General features: G+C 37.4%; 2 protein-coding genes across 4 annotated transcripts; one reads left to right on the top strand and one right to left on the bottom strand.

Annotated features, from left to right (window-relative positions):
• The first annotated feature begins 2022 nt into the window (after positions 1–2022).
• LOC110765840 (putative methionine--tRNA ligase) lies at positions 2023–9878 on the top strand. 3 transcript variants are annotated; one of them, XM_088244354.1, is made up of 18 exons: positions 2023–2184; positions 3134–3291; positions 3386–3530; positions 3630–3783; positions 3945–4100; positions 4332–4562; positions 4657–4800; positions 4931–5021; positions 5183–5289; positions 5411–5525; positions 6054–6172; positions 6288–6353; positions 6488–6616; positions 6728–6871; positions 7760–7880; positions 8160–8374; positions 8488–8589; positions 9232–9878. In XM_088244354.1, the coding sequence occupies exons 1-18, from the start codon at positions 2024–2026 to the stop codon at positions 9460–9462; spliced, it is 2589 nt and encodes an 862-aa protein (XP_088100480.1). In that variant the 5' UTR covers position 2023; the 3' UTR covers positions 9463–9878. The 3 variants fall into 3 exon arrangements, with proteins under 3 accessions (XP_088100480.1, XP_088100488.1, XP_088100486.1); XM_088244362.1 differs by having other exon boundaries at positions 2044–2184; positions 3113–3291; XM_088244360.1 differs by having other exon boundaries at positions 2061–2184; positions 3129–3291.
• A 417-nt stretch (positions 9879–10295) lies between these two features.
• On the bottom strand, positions 10296–13198 carry LOC110771030 (stress response NST1-like protein). Its single transcript, XM_021975268.2, has 2 exons — positions 12685–13198; positions 10296–10732 (listed from the first exon to the last, which is right to left on the bottom strand). The coding sequence occupies exons 1-2, from the start codon at positions 13075–13077 to the stop codon at positions 10562–10564; spliced, it is 564 nt and encodes a 187-aa protein (XP_021830960.2). The 5' UTR covers positions 13078–13198; the 3' UTR covers positions 10296–10561.
• Positions 13199–13559: the final 361 nt, after the last annotated feature.

The following is a 13559-nucleotide window of genomic DNA, read 5'->3' as shown; positions in this document are numbered from 1 at the left end:
CCTCCCCATATAAGAGTTTTTGGGGGAATGCCCATCCCTGTCAAGGGGCTACCTCCCAAACCCTCCTCACATTCCCGATTTTTTATTATTAAAAAAAATATGTATTATAACACTTTATTTCACCTTAAATTATCATTAAACTCAATTACATTCAGTTAAATTATAAAATTCAATTCATTGACTCAAAATAATCTCAATCCAATTTGACAAAATTATATATATATATATATATATATATTATATTATATTATAATCATGCTTGGTTATATTATATTTAAAACTATTTAAAAGTAAATATATTACTTATCGGGCGGGTCTGGGGATGGGGATAACAATACCATTCCCAACCTGTTTCCGATAGAGATTTATAAAATTCGAGGATCTCCATACTTGCCCTCGATTTTCCCCGAAAGCTCCCCCCATTAGGGTCGGGGACCCAATGGGAACCCGGCCCAACGAAGATTTATATTTACTTAAAATTTGATGCATAAAAATCAACGCCATTAGTTTTGCAAAAAAGAAAACCTCACTTAAAAAAATTGATGATGTGTTGTGTGTTAATTGGTTAGATTGCTTATGTGGCTTAAATTTAACAAAATGCATGTAAATGCACGTGACCTAAATGTAGAGGCTTAGTATCCAACATTCAAAATATTTTTTTTTAAAAAATGTCCTTAGTTAAAGAAAATATTAAGAAATGAACATATTCACTAAATGAGGGTAATATAGTAAATTAACAACACATTTTTTAAAAATCAAAATAAAAAAACAAAATGAGAACATGGTCCTATTTTCATGAGACACAATTAGAGGCATTTCTTTCTTAAATTTAAATTGAATTACTAATATAAAAGTTTTTCTAAAAAAATACAAAGCAATTGGCTAATGTGACATAAAAGAATTGATTTTTATTATTAAAAAGAAGAACTAATTACATTTTTAGTCACTAGAATTAGGCCCGAATTTAAATTTAGTCACTGAAATTTTAATTTTCCGAATTTCGTCGTTGTAGTTGCAGTAAGGCCCCGTTTGGGATTGCTTTTTTTCGCCAAAAACCTGCTTCACTTTAAAGTTAAGCAGTTTAAGGTGTTTGGTAAAAATAAAATATCCTGATTATTTTAAAAGCAGTGGCCTTTTGACAACAGCTTTTAGAAGCAGGCTCTGGGTTGCTTTTCAAAGTTGCTTTTAAAAAAAGCAGAGATGAACCTTTAATGAATTTTTTTAATTCCCAAAATATCATCGTTCTTTTTAAAAAATGACACCACCTCCACTTCCACATCCAACTCCACCACTTGCACCACCACATTCACTACCTCCACAACCATTGCCACCACCACCACCACCACCACCACATCCTCCTACTCCTCATCCTCCTCCACCACCTCCACCACCACCTCCTCCTCCACCATCTCCACCACCACCTCCTTCACCTTCACCTCCACCTCCAAATCACCATCACTACCACTACCACCACCACAACCACCACCTTATCCAAAACCTCCACATCCACCACCACCTCCACAATCAACACCACCACCACCACCATGATGCCACTACCACGACAACCACCACCTCCTCCAAAACCTCCATATCCGCCACCGCCACCACCTCCACAACCAACACCACCACCACCACCATGCTGTGACTACCACAACCACCACCACCTCCACAACCGCCATCCCCACCACCACCTCCTCTCCATCACTACCACTACCACCACATGATTAGTACACAAAACTTTTGATATCCTGTCTATTTTAGTCATTATTTACAGTTACAACAATTTTATATTAAAATTTACCAAACGGTTTTGACACTGCTTTTTGTACTAACAGCACTTTAAAAATATTGTTTACCAAACATGGAGCCACTTTACTTTACAACTAATTATTTTTAAAGCACAGCAGAAGCAACTTTTTTAAAAAGTGACAGCAATCCCAAACTGGGCCTAAGTAGTTACCTAATCAAGTCAAATTCATTAATTTCGTGTTAAAAAATAAAAATTTTAAATTTTTAAAAAAATATGAGAAAAGGAAAAGAAAAAAAAACCAGCATTCGTCCAAAAAAAACCCGGAAACCACCTACACCCCCACTCCTCTCTCTGTCTGCTCTGTATCAATTCCGCTCCAATTCGACGGTGGTCGGTCGCTACGCGCTGTTCTTCGACGACGACGCCAACGCCTGGTTCGTGTTCTTTGACTCAATCTGAGATTCCCATCTCTATCTCCCTTATATGCCTATTCCAATGGAAATCGATAAAACCTAGAATTTGATACAAACTTAGATGATGCCCATCTTCCCCCTCCACATCACAACCCACCTTCATCCTCCCCCCTCAACCACTTGTCTGGTCCAGTAGATAGAAACATTATATTACATGAATTTTTTTTTATATTTGGGTTTTGAATTTTGTAACAATAGGAATTAATTTTGATTTCGTTTCTCTTTGAATTTGGGTGGGTTGAGAAGTCTTTTGAATTTTGTGACTGGGCTGCTGTGGTGGCGATGGTGGTTGGCTGGGATAAGGTGGCTGGGTAGAGGTCGGTGATGTGAGGAAGGTGTGATGCTGCGCTGGATTTGCCGTCACCGTCTAAGGAACCAGAACAAAAACGTGGTCCAAAAAAAAAAAACTTTTTCTTATTTTTTATTTATTTATAATTTATTTTTTAGACTTAACTGACAAAATTAATGGATTTGACTTGATTTGTTAATGACTGCAACTGCAGTGATGAAATCGGAAAATTAAAATTTCGGGCACCAAATTTAAATTTGCGTCTAACCCCAGTGACCAAACCAAAATATAATTACCCCTAAAAAAAATTCAATGTCCTTCTACAACAAGCAACTAGGAAGATAAGTACCTTTTATACAAGCACTCTCCAAAGCCGTGGTTCCCCCTTTTTTGTTGGTCAATGTGGTTTCCCTGTTTTTGTTTTTGGTCAACAATGTGGTTTCCCGTTTGATTATTCCCTAAAATATAGGGATACATATTTGGTCAGTGAGGGGAATATATAATCAATGTAATATGTTCTGTTTGATTTTCAATACTAAGAAAACATAACAAAATATTTGAAAGAGAGGAACTTATTTTTTTGAGTTGTTGATTTTTAAGCTCCTGTTTCTTCTAGCTCAGCCACTGTACGAGAGAGTCGGACATGGGAGACCTCACAGTGACCTCCAAGGAGGACCAGAAGGCCCCCAAACTACCCATCCCTGGCAAGCGAAACGTCCTCATCACCAGCGCCTTGCCTTACGTCAATAACGTCCCCCACCTCGGCAACATTATCGGCTGTATTTATCGTTTCCTCAATTCTATTTTCCTTCTAATTTTCTCGGGAACCAAACAAATCTTGAAATTTCTATCTTTTTCTGTTTTGTTCGCCAGGTGTGTTGAGTGCCGATGTCTTTGCACGCTACTGCCGCCTTCGGGGGTATAATACCGTGTACATATGCGGAACTGATGAGTATGGCACGGCCACAGAGACCAAAGCTATGGAAGAGAAGTGTAGCCCCCAAGAGATCTGTGACAAGTAAGATTTCCAACGAAATTTATATAATTTGGTAGATTTCAGTTCTATTTGTTGTGTTTGATTTGTGGAAATTTATTTCAAATTGTTGTGTTGTTGTAGATATCATGCCATTCATAGGGAGGTTTATGAGTGGTTTAATATAAGCTTTGAGAAATTTGGGCGCACATCAACACCACAGCAAACGGAAGTATGCCAAGAGATTTTCAAGAAGCTGTTGGAGAATGGTTGGCTTTCAGAGAACACAATGCAGCAGGTAGCATTCACTGGCTTGTAATTGTGCCCATTGCTTCCTAATTTCTTGGTTTAGTTAGTGATTCTTTGCTTGCATGTTTATGTTCATGCATTGCGATTGAATTGTTTTTCTAAAATGTGTTTTTGTAATGTATTTTAACTTGAATTACTACTGTAATTCAGCTTTACTGTGACACATGCAAACGGTTCTTAGCCGATAGGCTCGTGGAGGGGACATGCCCAACTCAAGGCTGTGACTATGGTTCTGCACGAGGAGATCAATGTGAGAACTGTGGAAAGCTTTTGAATCCGACAGAACTAAAAGATCCTAAATGCAAGGTACAGATTTTCTTTCATATATATTTTTTCGTATAAATTCTCATGTGTTTATGAATGTTATGTACATGCAAACTCAATGGAAAGAAAAGCATGAAATTTCTGTGTGTAAGGTTTCCAAAATGAAAATGAGTCCTGAATTCCTTATTTGATGGATGGAAACATGCAACATTTAATGGATGGAAACATGAATGTTACAGCAATATATTTCGCATTTTTGTCAATTGCAAGCAGGTTTGTAAGACAACTCCAAGAATTCGTGATACAAACCACTTGTTTTTGGAACTCCCTTCGCTCAAGGATAAATTGGAGGAGTATATAGATAGAACATCAATGGCTGGGTCCTGGAGCCAGAATGCCATTCAAGCAACAAATGCATGGCTCAAAGAGGGGCTTAAACAACGATGTATTACCAGAGATCTGAAGTGGGGGGTTCCAGTTCCACATGATAACTTCAAGGACAAGGTTAGTGCATGTAATTGAAATTATGCTATTTCTACTCATTTTTGTTAATGATTTTCGAAGTTTGCTAAATTTTTTTTGACTCTGCCATTGGTAGGTTTTCTATGTGTGGTTTGATGCTCCTATTGGATATGTCTCAATTACTAAATGTTACACTGATGATTGGGAGCAATGGTGGAAGAATCCTGAGAATGTGGAGTTGTATCAGTTTATGGGCAAGGATAATGTGCCATTCCATACAGTAAGTGTCCTATTCTAAATACACCTCACAAACGAGTACAGTAGAGTGGTTGCATGTACTAAGTAGCCCTATCTTAGTTCAGAAATAGAAAAAAGAATTCATTTTAACTGTGTACTTATTTATCTTTTAGGTCATGTTTCCGTCCACACTTCTTGGAACTGGTGAAAATTGGACTTTGATGAAGACTATTAGTGTTACTGAGTACTTAAACTACGAAGCAGGTTGGTTGACTATCTAGTAATGATTTATCCACAATCAAGTTATGACCATTAACTATGCATGATTTAAATTTGGATGTTATGTCCATTAATTAACAGAAGCTCAAAGTTTTCACCTTTGTGCATTATGTACTAGGTGATCTAAGTTTTGATGGTTTTTACAGGAAAGTTTTCTAAGAGCAAAGGCATAGGGGTTTTTGGAAATGATGCAAAAGATACAAACATTCCTGTTGAAGTATGGAGATATTACTTGCTAACTAACAGGCCTGAGGTAACTTTGATGATTCCCATCTTCCCTTTTGAGTTTGTGATAGTTTGTAATGCATATCCGTCTCTCTCTGTATCTTTGTTTACTCGTTTGATTTGATTTGATTTGATTTTTGGTGAAACAGGTATCAGACACATTATTTACGTGGGCCGACTTGCAAGCAAAACTGAACAGTGAATTGCTGAATAATCTGGGCAATTTCATAAATCGAGTTTTGAGTTTTGTTGCCAAACCTTCAGGTCTGTCAGCCTTTTGTTTCTGAAAGTATTGACCAGTCAGCTGATTTGTCTTTTACAAATGAATAGCATGAGGAAGTTATTTAAGGAACTATTATATTGTTAATTCTTGTTCTCTTTGTCCGTTTATGCTTTTGTTGGTGGTGATAACTCCAGTGGTAAAGCACTTACGTGCATACTCACGTCCAGAGTTCAACTCTTGCCCTCTCCTTTCCCTGAATACAAAAGAAAAAAAAAGCTGCTCTTGGTTTTATATTTTTTCTTGAGACAAAATTTATATTAAAAATTCTTGATAAAGTAGACAACATTTCTTGATAATGCAACATTGCGATATCAAGGTTGTATATACATTCCTATATAGACCAATTACGCATGTAATATCACAGAGGTAGTTGGATGACAATTTAATTGTATCAGTAGGTGGCTCTATTTTCATTGTATCCTTACCTTTTTATGCATTTCTGGTTTAGAAAATAAGCATGGTATATGTGATACTTTTGCAGCAAATAAACTCATAAATTCCATGTACAGGTCAAGGGTATGGCTCCGTTATTCCAGATGCTCCAAGTGCAGAATCAGATCCTTTGACAGAGAAACTAGCTGAAAAAGTTGGTAAATATGTGGAGCAATATATAGAATCAATGGAGAAGGTGATTAATATTTAGATGACAGTTGTGTTGCAAATGATTGGAAGCTTCTCCCCCTTACCTCCTTTTTCACCTCTCTCTTGCATTGGCATAACATTCCTATCTGCATTTTGTGTAGGTTAAACTAAAGCAAGGACTCAAAACAGCAATGAGCATTTCTAGTGAAGGGAACGCATATCTGCAAGTAAGCATGTTTTCAATCTCTGTTTGAGACACTTGTTTATGGATGTGTTCTTTTCTTAAGTGTATTGCTTGTAAATGGCTGCGAAACCAATTATTCAGCTTCTGCTAAGTTGCACCATCTACATTACCATGCAGGAAAGCCAGTTCTGGAAGCTTTACAAGGAAGACCAACCTCGTTGTGCTGTTGTTATGAGAACTTCAGTCGGACTAGTGCATCTTCTTGCTTGTTTGTTGGAACCCTTTATGCCATCATTTTCTCTTGAAGTAATAAATTCTCTTCACAGATGATTGTGTTACTCTGAAATATTTTTGTGATCACGTGATATTACTATAATCATCCATGCTGAGATTATTTTTTCTTTAACTGCATTCAAGGTATTGAAGCAGCTTGATTTGCCTCCTGAGGCGCACATATCGCTTTATGATGATAAAGGGGATATTGCTAGGGCAAGAAGGCCTTGGGAGATTGTACCTATTGGTCACAAGATTGGGAAACCAGAGCCGTTGTTCAAGGAATTGGTATGTCTCTGCTTTGCTCTGTCCTTTACCATTATTTGTTTCTTGTTACTCTTGTTATTATTTGCAGAATAGATGTATTGACACTGATGAGTGATGAGTGGGAAGAAACAACCTGATCGTATAGGATTTAAAGTGATGGAACACTTGTAATTTCAAATTATTCTGCATGAAGGGAATATGAATCGCCAAAGTGGCCACAGTATGTCATGGCATAGTGTTTAGGAGAGAGGAACCCTAAACAAGAAATAGAAGAAACGCTTGCTGAGAATTGCAGCAAAATAGTGGAGAAAAGTCCTGATGTTATCAGCAAACAAAAGGTTATTGAGAGAAAATATAAGAGAAGGGCATGGGGTAAGGGGAACTTCAAGTAGCTCTTGAACAAACAGCGCCTCAATTATTCAATATCACCAGGATTGTATGTTGCATTTGCTTTACAAGAACTTCACAAGGAAATATTGCCTTGTAATACTTGATGATGAAGCAAATCCTATAATGTAATTTAAGTTGCCTAGAAAACCAGATCAACAAAGCAACCAACCATCACTGATGCTGCAGCTAGAAGCAAAAAAAAAATTTCTGTCATAGTGACTCAGTGGTGAATAGGAATTCCTATACAACTTACATCTGACTGAGTACAACTTATCTATTGCATAGGTGGAAGATCCTAAAGCACTAAAATAGTAGTCTTGTCTATATACTTTTTGTTTATTAGCTTCTCTAAGTGAGTGGCTGGAAAATTAAGCTAGTCTCTGGGATAAGTTTGTAGGCTGCACTTAAAATTTGTTTTTGGTTTTCAATGCTGGACTCTCTAGTTTGCCATGATATCATTGCTGTATCACTTTCCTGTTTGTAGATTCTCATTTACTGAAAGTTTACACGTGCATACAGAAAGATGAAGAAGTGGAATCCTTGAGGAAGAAGTTTGCTGGAAGTCAAGCGGATAGGAAGGAGAGGGAAGAAGCTGAAGCAGTAAAGGTGGCTGCACAACTCAAGAAAATGAAAGTTTCAGGTTACAATGTTCTTACATCTAGTTAGTTTGGCCCACAAGCTCTTGGTATTAGCAAAGTTAACTAATAAGTAATACTTCCCATACTTCTTCATTTTTACATAAACACAGCTTCTCCTGGTAACCAAAAAAATACATAGGTTCTCCTAAAATGTGGGTTTACCTCATAAGCTAAGCTCATGTTTTGTGGGCACTTATACTTGAAAAGAATCCTATGCCATTTATTAGTTGTTAGTGTTACTACATAAGTATATCTATTCTAATAAGCCTTTTTTGTAACAGACAACAGTGGAAAGAAAAAGCAACAGGCCACAAAATCTGCAGCTGAGGCAGAGATTTCCATTTCTAGACTTGATATTCGTGTTGGCCTCATTACTAAAGCTCAGAAGCATCCTGATGCTGATTCGCTTTATGTAGAAGAGATTGATGTTGGTGAAGGACAGACTAGAACAGTTGTGAGTGGCCTTGTCAAGTATATACCTATTGAAGAAATGCAGGTTTGTGTTTGCGTCTACAGATTTTTTTAATAATAAAATTTGAATTATTTCCATAACTTTTTGGGACCACCTTCTTATCCATTAGTTTTTTCATATTAATTATTCTGTGGCAGAACCGGAAGGTCTGTGTTCTTTGCAATCTGAAGCCAGCAACCATGCGGGGTATTAAATCACAAGCAATGGTTCTTGCTGCTTCGAACAGTGACCACACCACAGTAAGCAGCCCTGTGTATCTTTAATTAGTGTTTGCATCTTGTGTGCTCTTGCTAATCAGACCCTTTGAGTGAAACAAAAGTCTACTAATATGAATTTGATGATAACTAATTTTAACTTGTGGTCTCTAACATTGTTTATTAAGAATATTTTGAGGATATTAGGGTTTAGGTGAGGATAGTAGGATATTGTGAGGATATTTTTTCCACAGCTTTATGTAAAATTGCTGCTGTAAAAAGAGTTAATTTCTGCTTTGTTTCGTGCAATAAACGTTTCTCTTTTCAAAAATTATCAGTGTTGGCCTTATTCTGCATAAGATCATGTGATAATACGTTTCTGCGTAAGTCCAGTAGTGGTTTTGACAGTCTGAAAGTAATTTAGCAATATCGAACTTGAGTCGCAATTATTGCTGTTTGTTTGTGATTTTTCACAGTTAGGAAGAATTATGCCTTTGTAATTCATGTTTCTTGAAATCTTAGCTTTTGGGGACGCTATTGCAAACACTTATTCATTCTCAGAACCTTTCTCAAGCATGTTCTTAGTTTATCTGTGTGCAATGGTTCAGCTAGTCGTGAATAAACATGGACAATTAGACACTAAAGTAATTACTGATAAGAGATCTTCAATGTTGGGTGCACTCTCAGGTTGAATTGGTTGATCCGCCAAAAGCTGCTCAAGTTGGCGAGAGAGTTACATTTCCGGGGTTTGTGGGTGAGCCTGATGAGTTGTTGAACCCCAAGAAGAAGGTATGGGAGACCTTGCAAGTAGATCTGCACACTAACACTGACCTAGTGGCCTACTATAGAGATATTCCCCTAACAACATCAGCTGGTGTTTGCACTGTATCCTCTATTCGTGGCGGGTCAATTAGATAGAGTAGAAGATAATTAATTATTTCTAGAGGTTGAATAGGAAAAGAAAAGAACAATAAATTTTAGATTTTTTGCTCATGGCTCTCATTGTTTATCATCGTTGTTTGTGGATTAAGAGTACTTTTCTTCATCCTTTTTTGGCTGTAAAATGGTTATTTGAAAAACCTGCCAAAGAATTTTTGCTCATGGATAGAAACAACTTTTGCTCCTCTCGTCTCTTGGGTAAAAAAGGAAACGTCTTCAAAAAAATAGGGATTTGAAATAAATTTGCATATATTGTGAACTGCTAGTGCTTTTACACAATTCAGAGCAGGTTTAAAACAATTTAAGGTCGTAGGAGGAAGTTTACCTTTAAACATTTTGATATTTCGTGTTCATTTTTCTTGAAATATTGGATATTGTTTACTTTTATTTTTCAATTTAAGTAAAAGAGAGATTAGAGATGGAAGGAAGAAATGAGAAGCAACTTTAGAGCAAACCATTACATTAGATAATTTACATGGCGTTCAAGGGCTAAGGCTTCAAACCTCATCAGCAGGTAAATTGGCTCAATGTTAAAGATGCGCCCTCATTCAATTTGCATTTGCTCTAAATTTTTATTCAATTTGCATTTGCTTAATATCCCTTCTGAAATCTGAACTCGAAATGGCGTTCCAAGTTCCAACTGAGTTCATTGCACTATTCGATTCGCATTCGCACCTAAATCCTGTTGATGCCAAGTTCCTAGAATCAACAGTCTCTAAACTTTGACTTAATCAAAGTTTCACTAAATTTAGGAGGATTCCGTGGAAGTTAAGGCAAGGCAAAATAACTGCGTTCCCATATTTGCTAGCAAATTTGTCAATGACATTACCATTGCAGTTGACCTCCAAAATTTTCAACATACACTGGGTACAAAATATACTATGCCCTGATTAGAAAGTATACAGATCTTATTAAAATATGAAGAAGGAAAAGGAATGTGGTTGGGAAATTAATGGATGGTGAAAAGAAAATAGAAAACATAGAGACTGGGTACAAAACATACTAAGTCCTGATTATCTTTGTCTATACGGTGAAACTGTAAGATAGCACCACTAGACAATTTGGAAATAAAATGGACTCAAAGGGGTGTAGTATCAACGATGGCTTCTAAAATCTTCTTTTCCAGCTCTGGTTCATTGATCCACAAGGAACTCTGACGTCGCAACAGTTCATTCTTCTCTTTTTTCTTCTCTTCTCTCATTTTTTCCTTCATCTTCCAATTCTCAAGCTTCTCTGCTCTTTCTTTCAACTGTGCATTTACACAAATCAAAACATGTAAGACATGCAAGTGACAGAAGCTGTATGAAAAGAATAATTATTAATAAAAAATATTTTTCTCTCTCTCCTGGACATAGATGAATTGCATTCAAGTATATAATTGTCACATCAGACATGTGAATATGAGAATGAGCATCAACTCAATTCCCATTATATTTTACATCAGATATTCAAATATTTGCATACTTAAAGAAAGCACAAATCCCCGATGTCAGTACAAAAACCAGGTGAAAGGAACTTGCATCCACAACTGATACACTTTCGATTTTAAGATAGACAGTGAGATCTTGACTACAAGAGGAGAGAATCATTTAGAAAAGCTTGAACCCCAAGTGCACTCTAAAATGAGTACTTTAATCCTAGAGCCCGCCTAAGAACTTAAAAATGATGACACCTTGTACCCCAAAGAAAAAACTACAACTCCACCCCACAACACTATGAATGTATTTTCTTTAGATGATCAATGGAGCCTCTGACAATTGATATTGTTCATTAAAAGTTTGTTAATCCTCATTATTCATGTTAGCACAGTATAATGTAGACACCACTAACAACTATATTGCTCTAGTTCATGAAATCAATGATTACGAACATTTCCGTAAGTTTCAGTTGGTACAGGAATTGTAACTAACACAGACAACATTCTAAAAAGATTCCAAACCAGAATTTCAATCATGGTTAAACAAGAAGAATGCATGTAAGGGCAAAAGAGCCAGGGGTACCCTACCCCTTAGGATTGTAACACTGAGGAGATCCAGAGGAGTGATCTAAGATCACTACTATCTATCAGCTCCACATGCATTAAGCCTTATTATGTCAAGTTTGTGAACTCAACTACAGTAAGGTTTGAATTTTTATTTGGTTTTTACTGAGGGAATATTTTTAATTGAAACAAATTACGGTACTGTGAGTGGATAAGTTGTCCGCTAACAGCAAAACAACAAAAACAATCACCAATTGATAACTATCATACAGTATACTTGTGTTGCATCAATACACCCAAAACTGAAATTTAAAGAACAGCCCTCCATTCCGCAAAAGGAGATAAAATAGTACGTCCCAAAACTCTACAGAATTTGAGGCCCAGAATGATGTCCAGAATCCGACTTTACCCCACAATACCTCCTTCCCACTATAATATCTGAAAATCCTTCTATATTTTTCCATCCACATCACCAAAAACACAGCCAGCACACTACAATTCCATAAAATTTCTGCCTTCTTCCCCCACCAAAATTTATTGTGCTTCTCCCAAAAGAGGCGAAATGCAAGATACTGAAATTATCCAACTCACTTTGGCTTCCCTTAAACCATTTCAATAACAAATACGCTAACATATGAGTCTGTGCTAAGTCCTAATTACTCGTCCTTGGTTAAAAAAATATGTGTTGTCGATTTGCATTACCACTTTTTAGATCTGAATTCAATAAACCGAAATTTTTTCAGACTCAAACCTCTCTTCTGATTTTTCTTCTCTTTGATCTTCCCAATTATTTGTCAGATACCACAAATCTAAACCGAAAAGATCCCATAGCTCAACTTTTCTCTCCCCCCCCCCCATTTTCACAATCACAAAACAGAGAATCAAAACAAAAAAGAAGGCTAAATTTGAAGGAAACCTGAAGCTACATAATAAAGTTTCAAACCAATGTCAAACTAGGAAAAAGAAAAACTCATGTTCCCTTTCCCATATCTTCTTAGTAATAAACAGGAAACACTTTAAAATTCACCAACTCAAATTCTCCCATTTCCACAGCTACCGAACCAAATAACCCCTAAACAGCAAAACCCACAATCTAGGTTTCAAATCAAATTCCAGACCCAACAAACTTCCTCTTCCATTTCCCACACTTTCCCATCAACCAAACACCGCAACAAAAATCAAAACCACATAAAGAGAGAGAAAGAGCCCAATGCACATACCATGGTCTGGCGGAACTCCTGCTCAGCAACCTCACGCTGTTGGGCACGGACTTTAGCAGCCTCAGCCTTGAGTCTCTTACGCTCCTCATTTTGGAGCCTAAGGGCTTCTTTACGAGCCTCGTCCTTGCGCAGCTTCTCGAGCCTCATGAGCTCAACCTCCTGGATGTACTCCTTGCGGACCTCCTTGACCTGCTTGGCGTAGTCTCTGCGGAGCTGCGCAAGCTTGGCCTCGGCCTCCTTGGGGTCCTTGGGGGCCTCCCAGCACCCGATGAAGGAATTGGGATCTGTGTACTGGTGATTCTGCTGGTGGCTGTTGTGGTGCGACGACTTCGTGCTCGTGGAGAAGGACCGCAGGCGCAGTGTACGGTACAGTGAGCGAGAGGTGGTCGCCATTGTTGAGTGTTGTCTCTGTGCCAGAGAGAGGGTTTAAGAGAGTGGAAAATTTCAGAGTTAAAAAAGAAGGGAGGTTTTTGGGTTGGGTTGGGTTGGAGCTTGACCAAAAACCTCGAGGCCCAATGCAATTTTGTTGGAAAATTTCCTCACTACACTCCCCCTTTTTTTGCTCTCTCTCTTTTGCACAAATTTAAGAGAGAATTTTACTTAAATCCTTTGAGTTTTTATTTTATTTTTATAAACAATATGATATTTGTTAAAAACTTTTACAACGGGTCAACACACTCTACAATGGAATTAGCCAAAGTCAGGTATAAAACTCATCACAACTACCACTAAACTAAAAACTAGTTGATAAAGCCGCCTGCGGTGATTTCCAGGCTCCTTCTTTGATTTGGTTCTGTGATTTTCGAGCTTGTGTCTGCATCGTCCATGGAGGAACGGTCCCCTGGGGAGGTTCTGCAATACTCTCGGCTCCCTAA

Source organism: Prunus avium, chromosome 1, assembly GCF_965620075.1.
Source record: "Prunus avium chromosome 1, drPruAviu1.hap1.1, whole genome shotgun sequence".
NCBI lineage: Eukaryota > Viridiplantae > Streptophyta > Magnoliopsida > Rosales > Rosaceae > Prunus > Prunus avium.
This window is presented reverse-complemented; position numbering and strand designations above follow the sequence as displayed.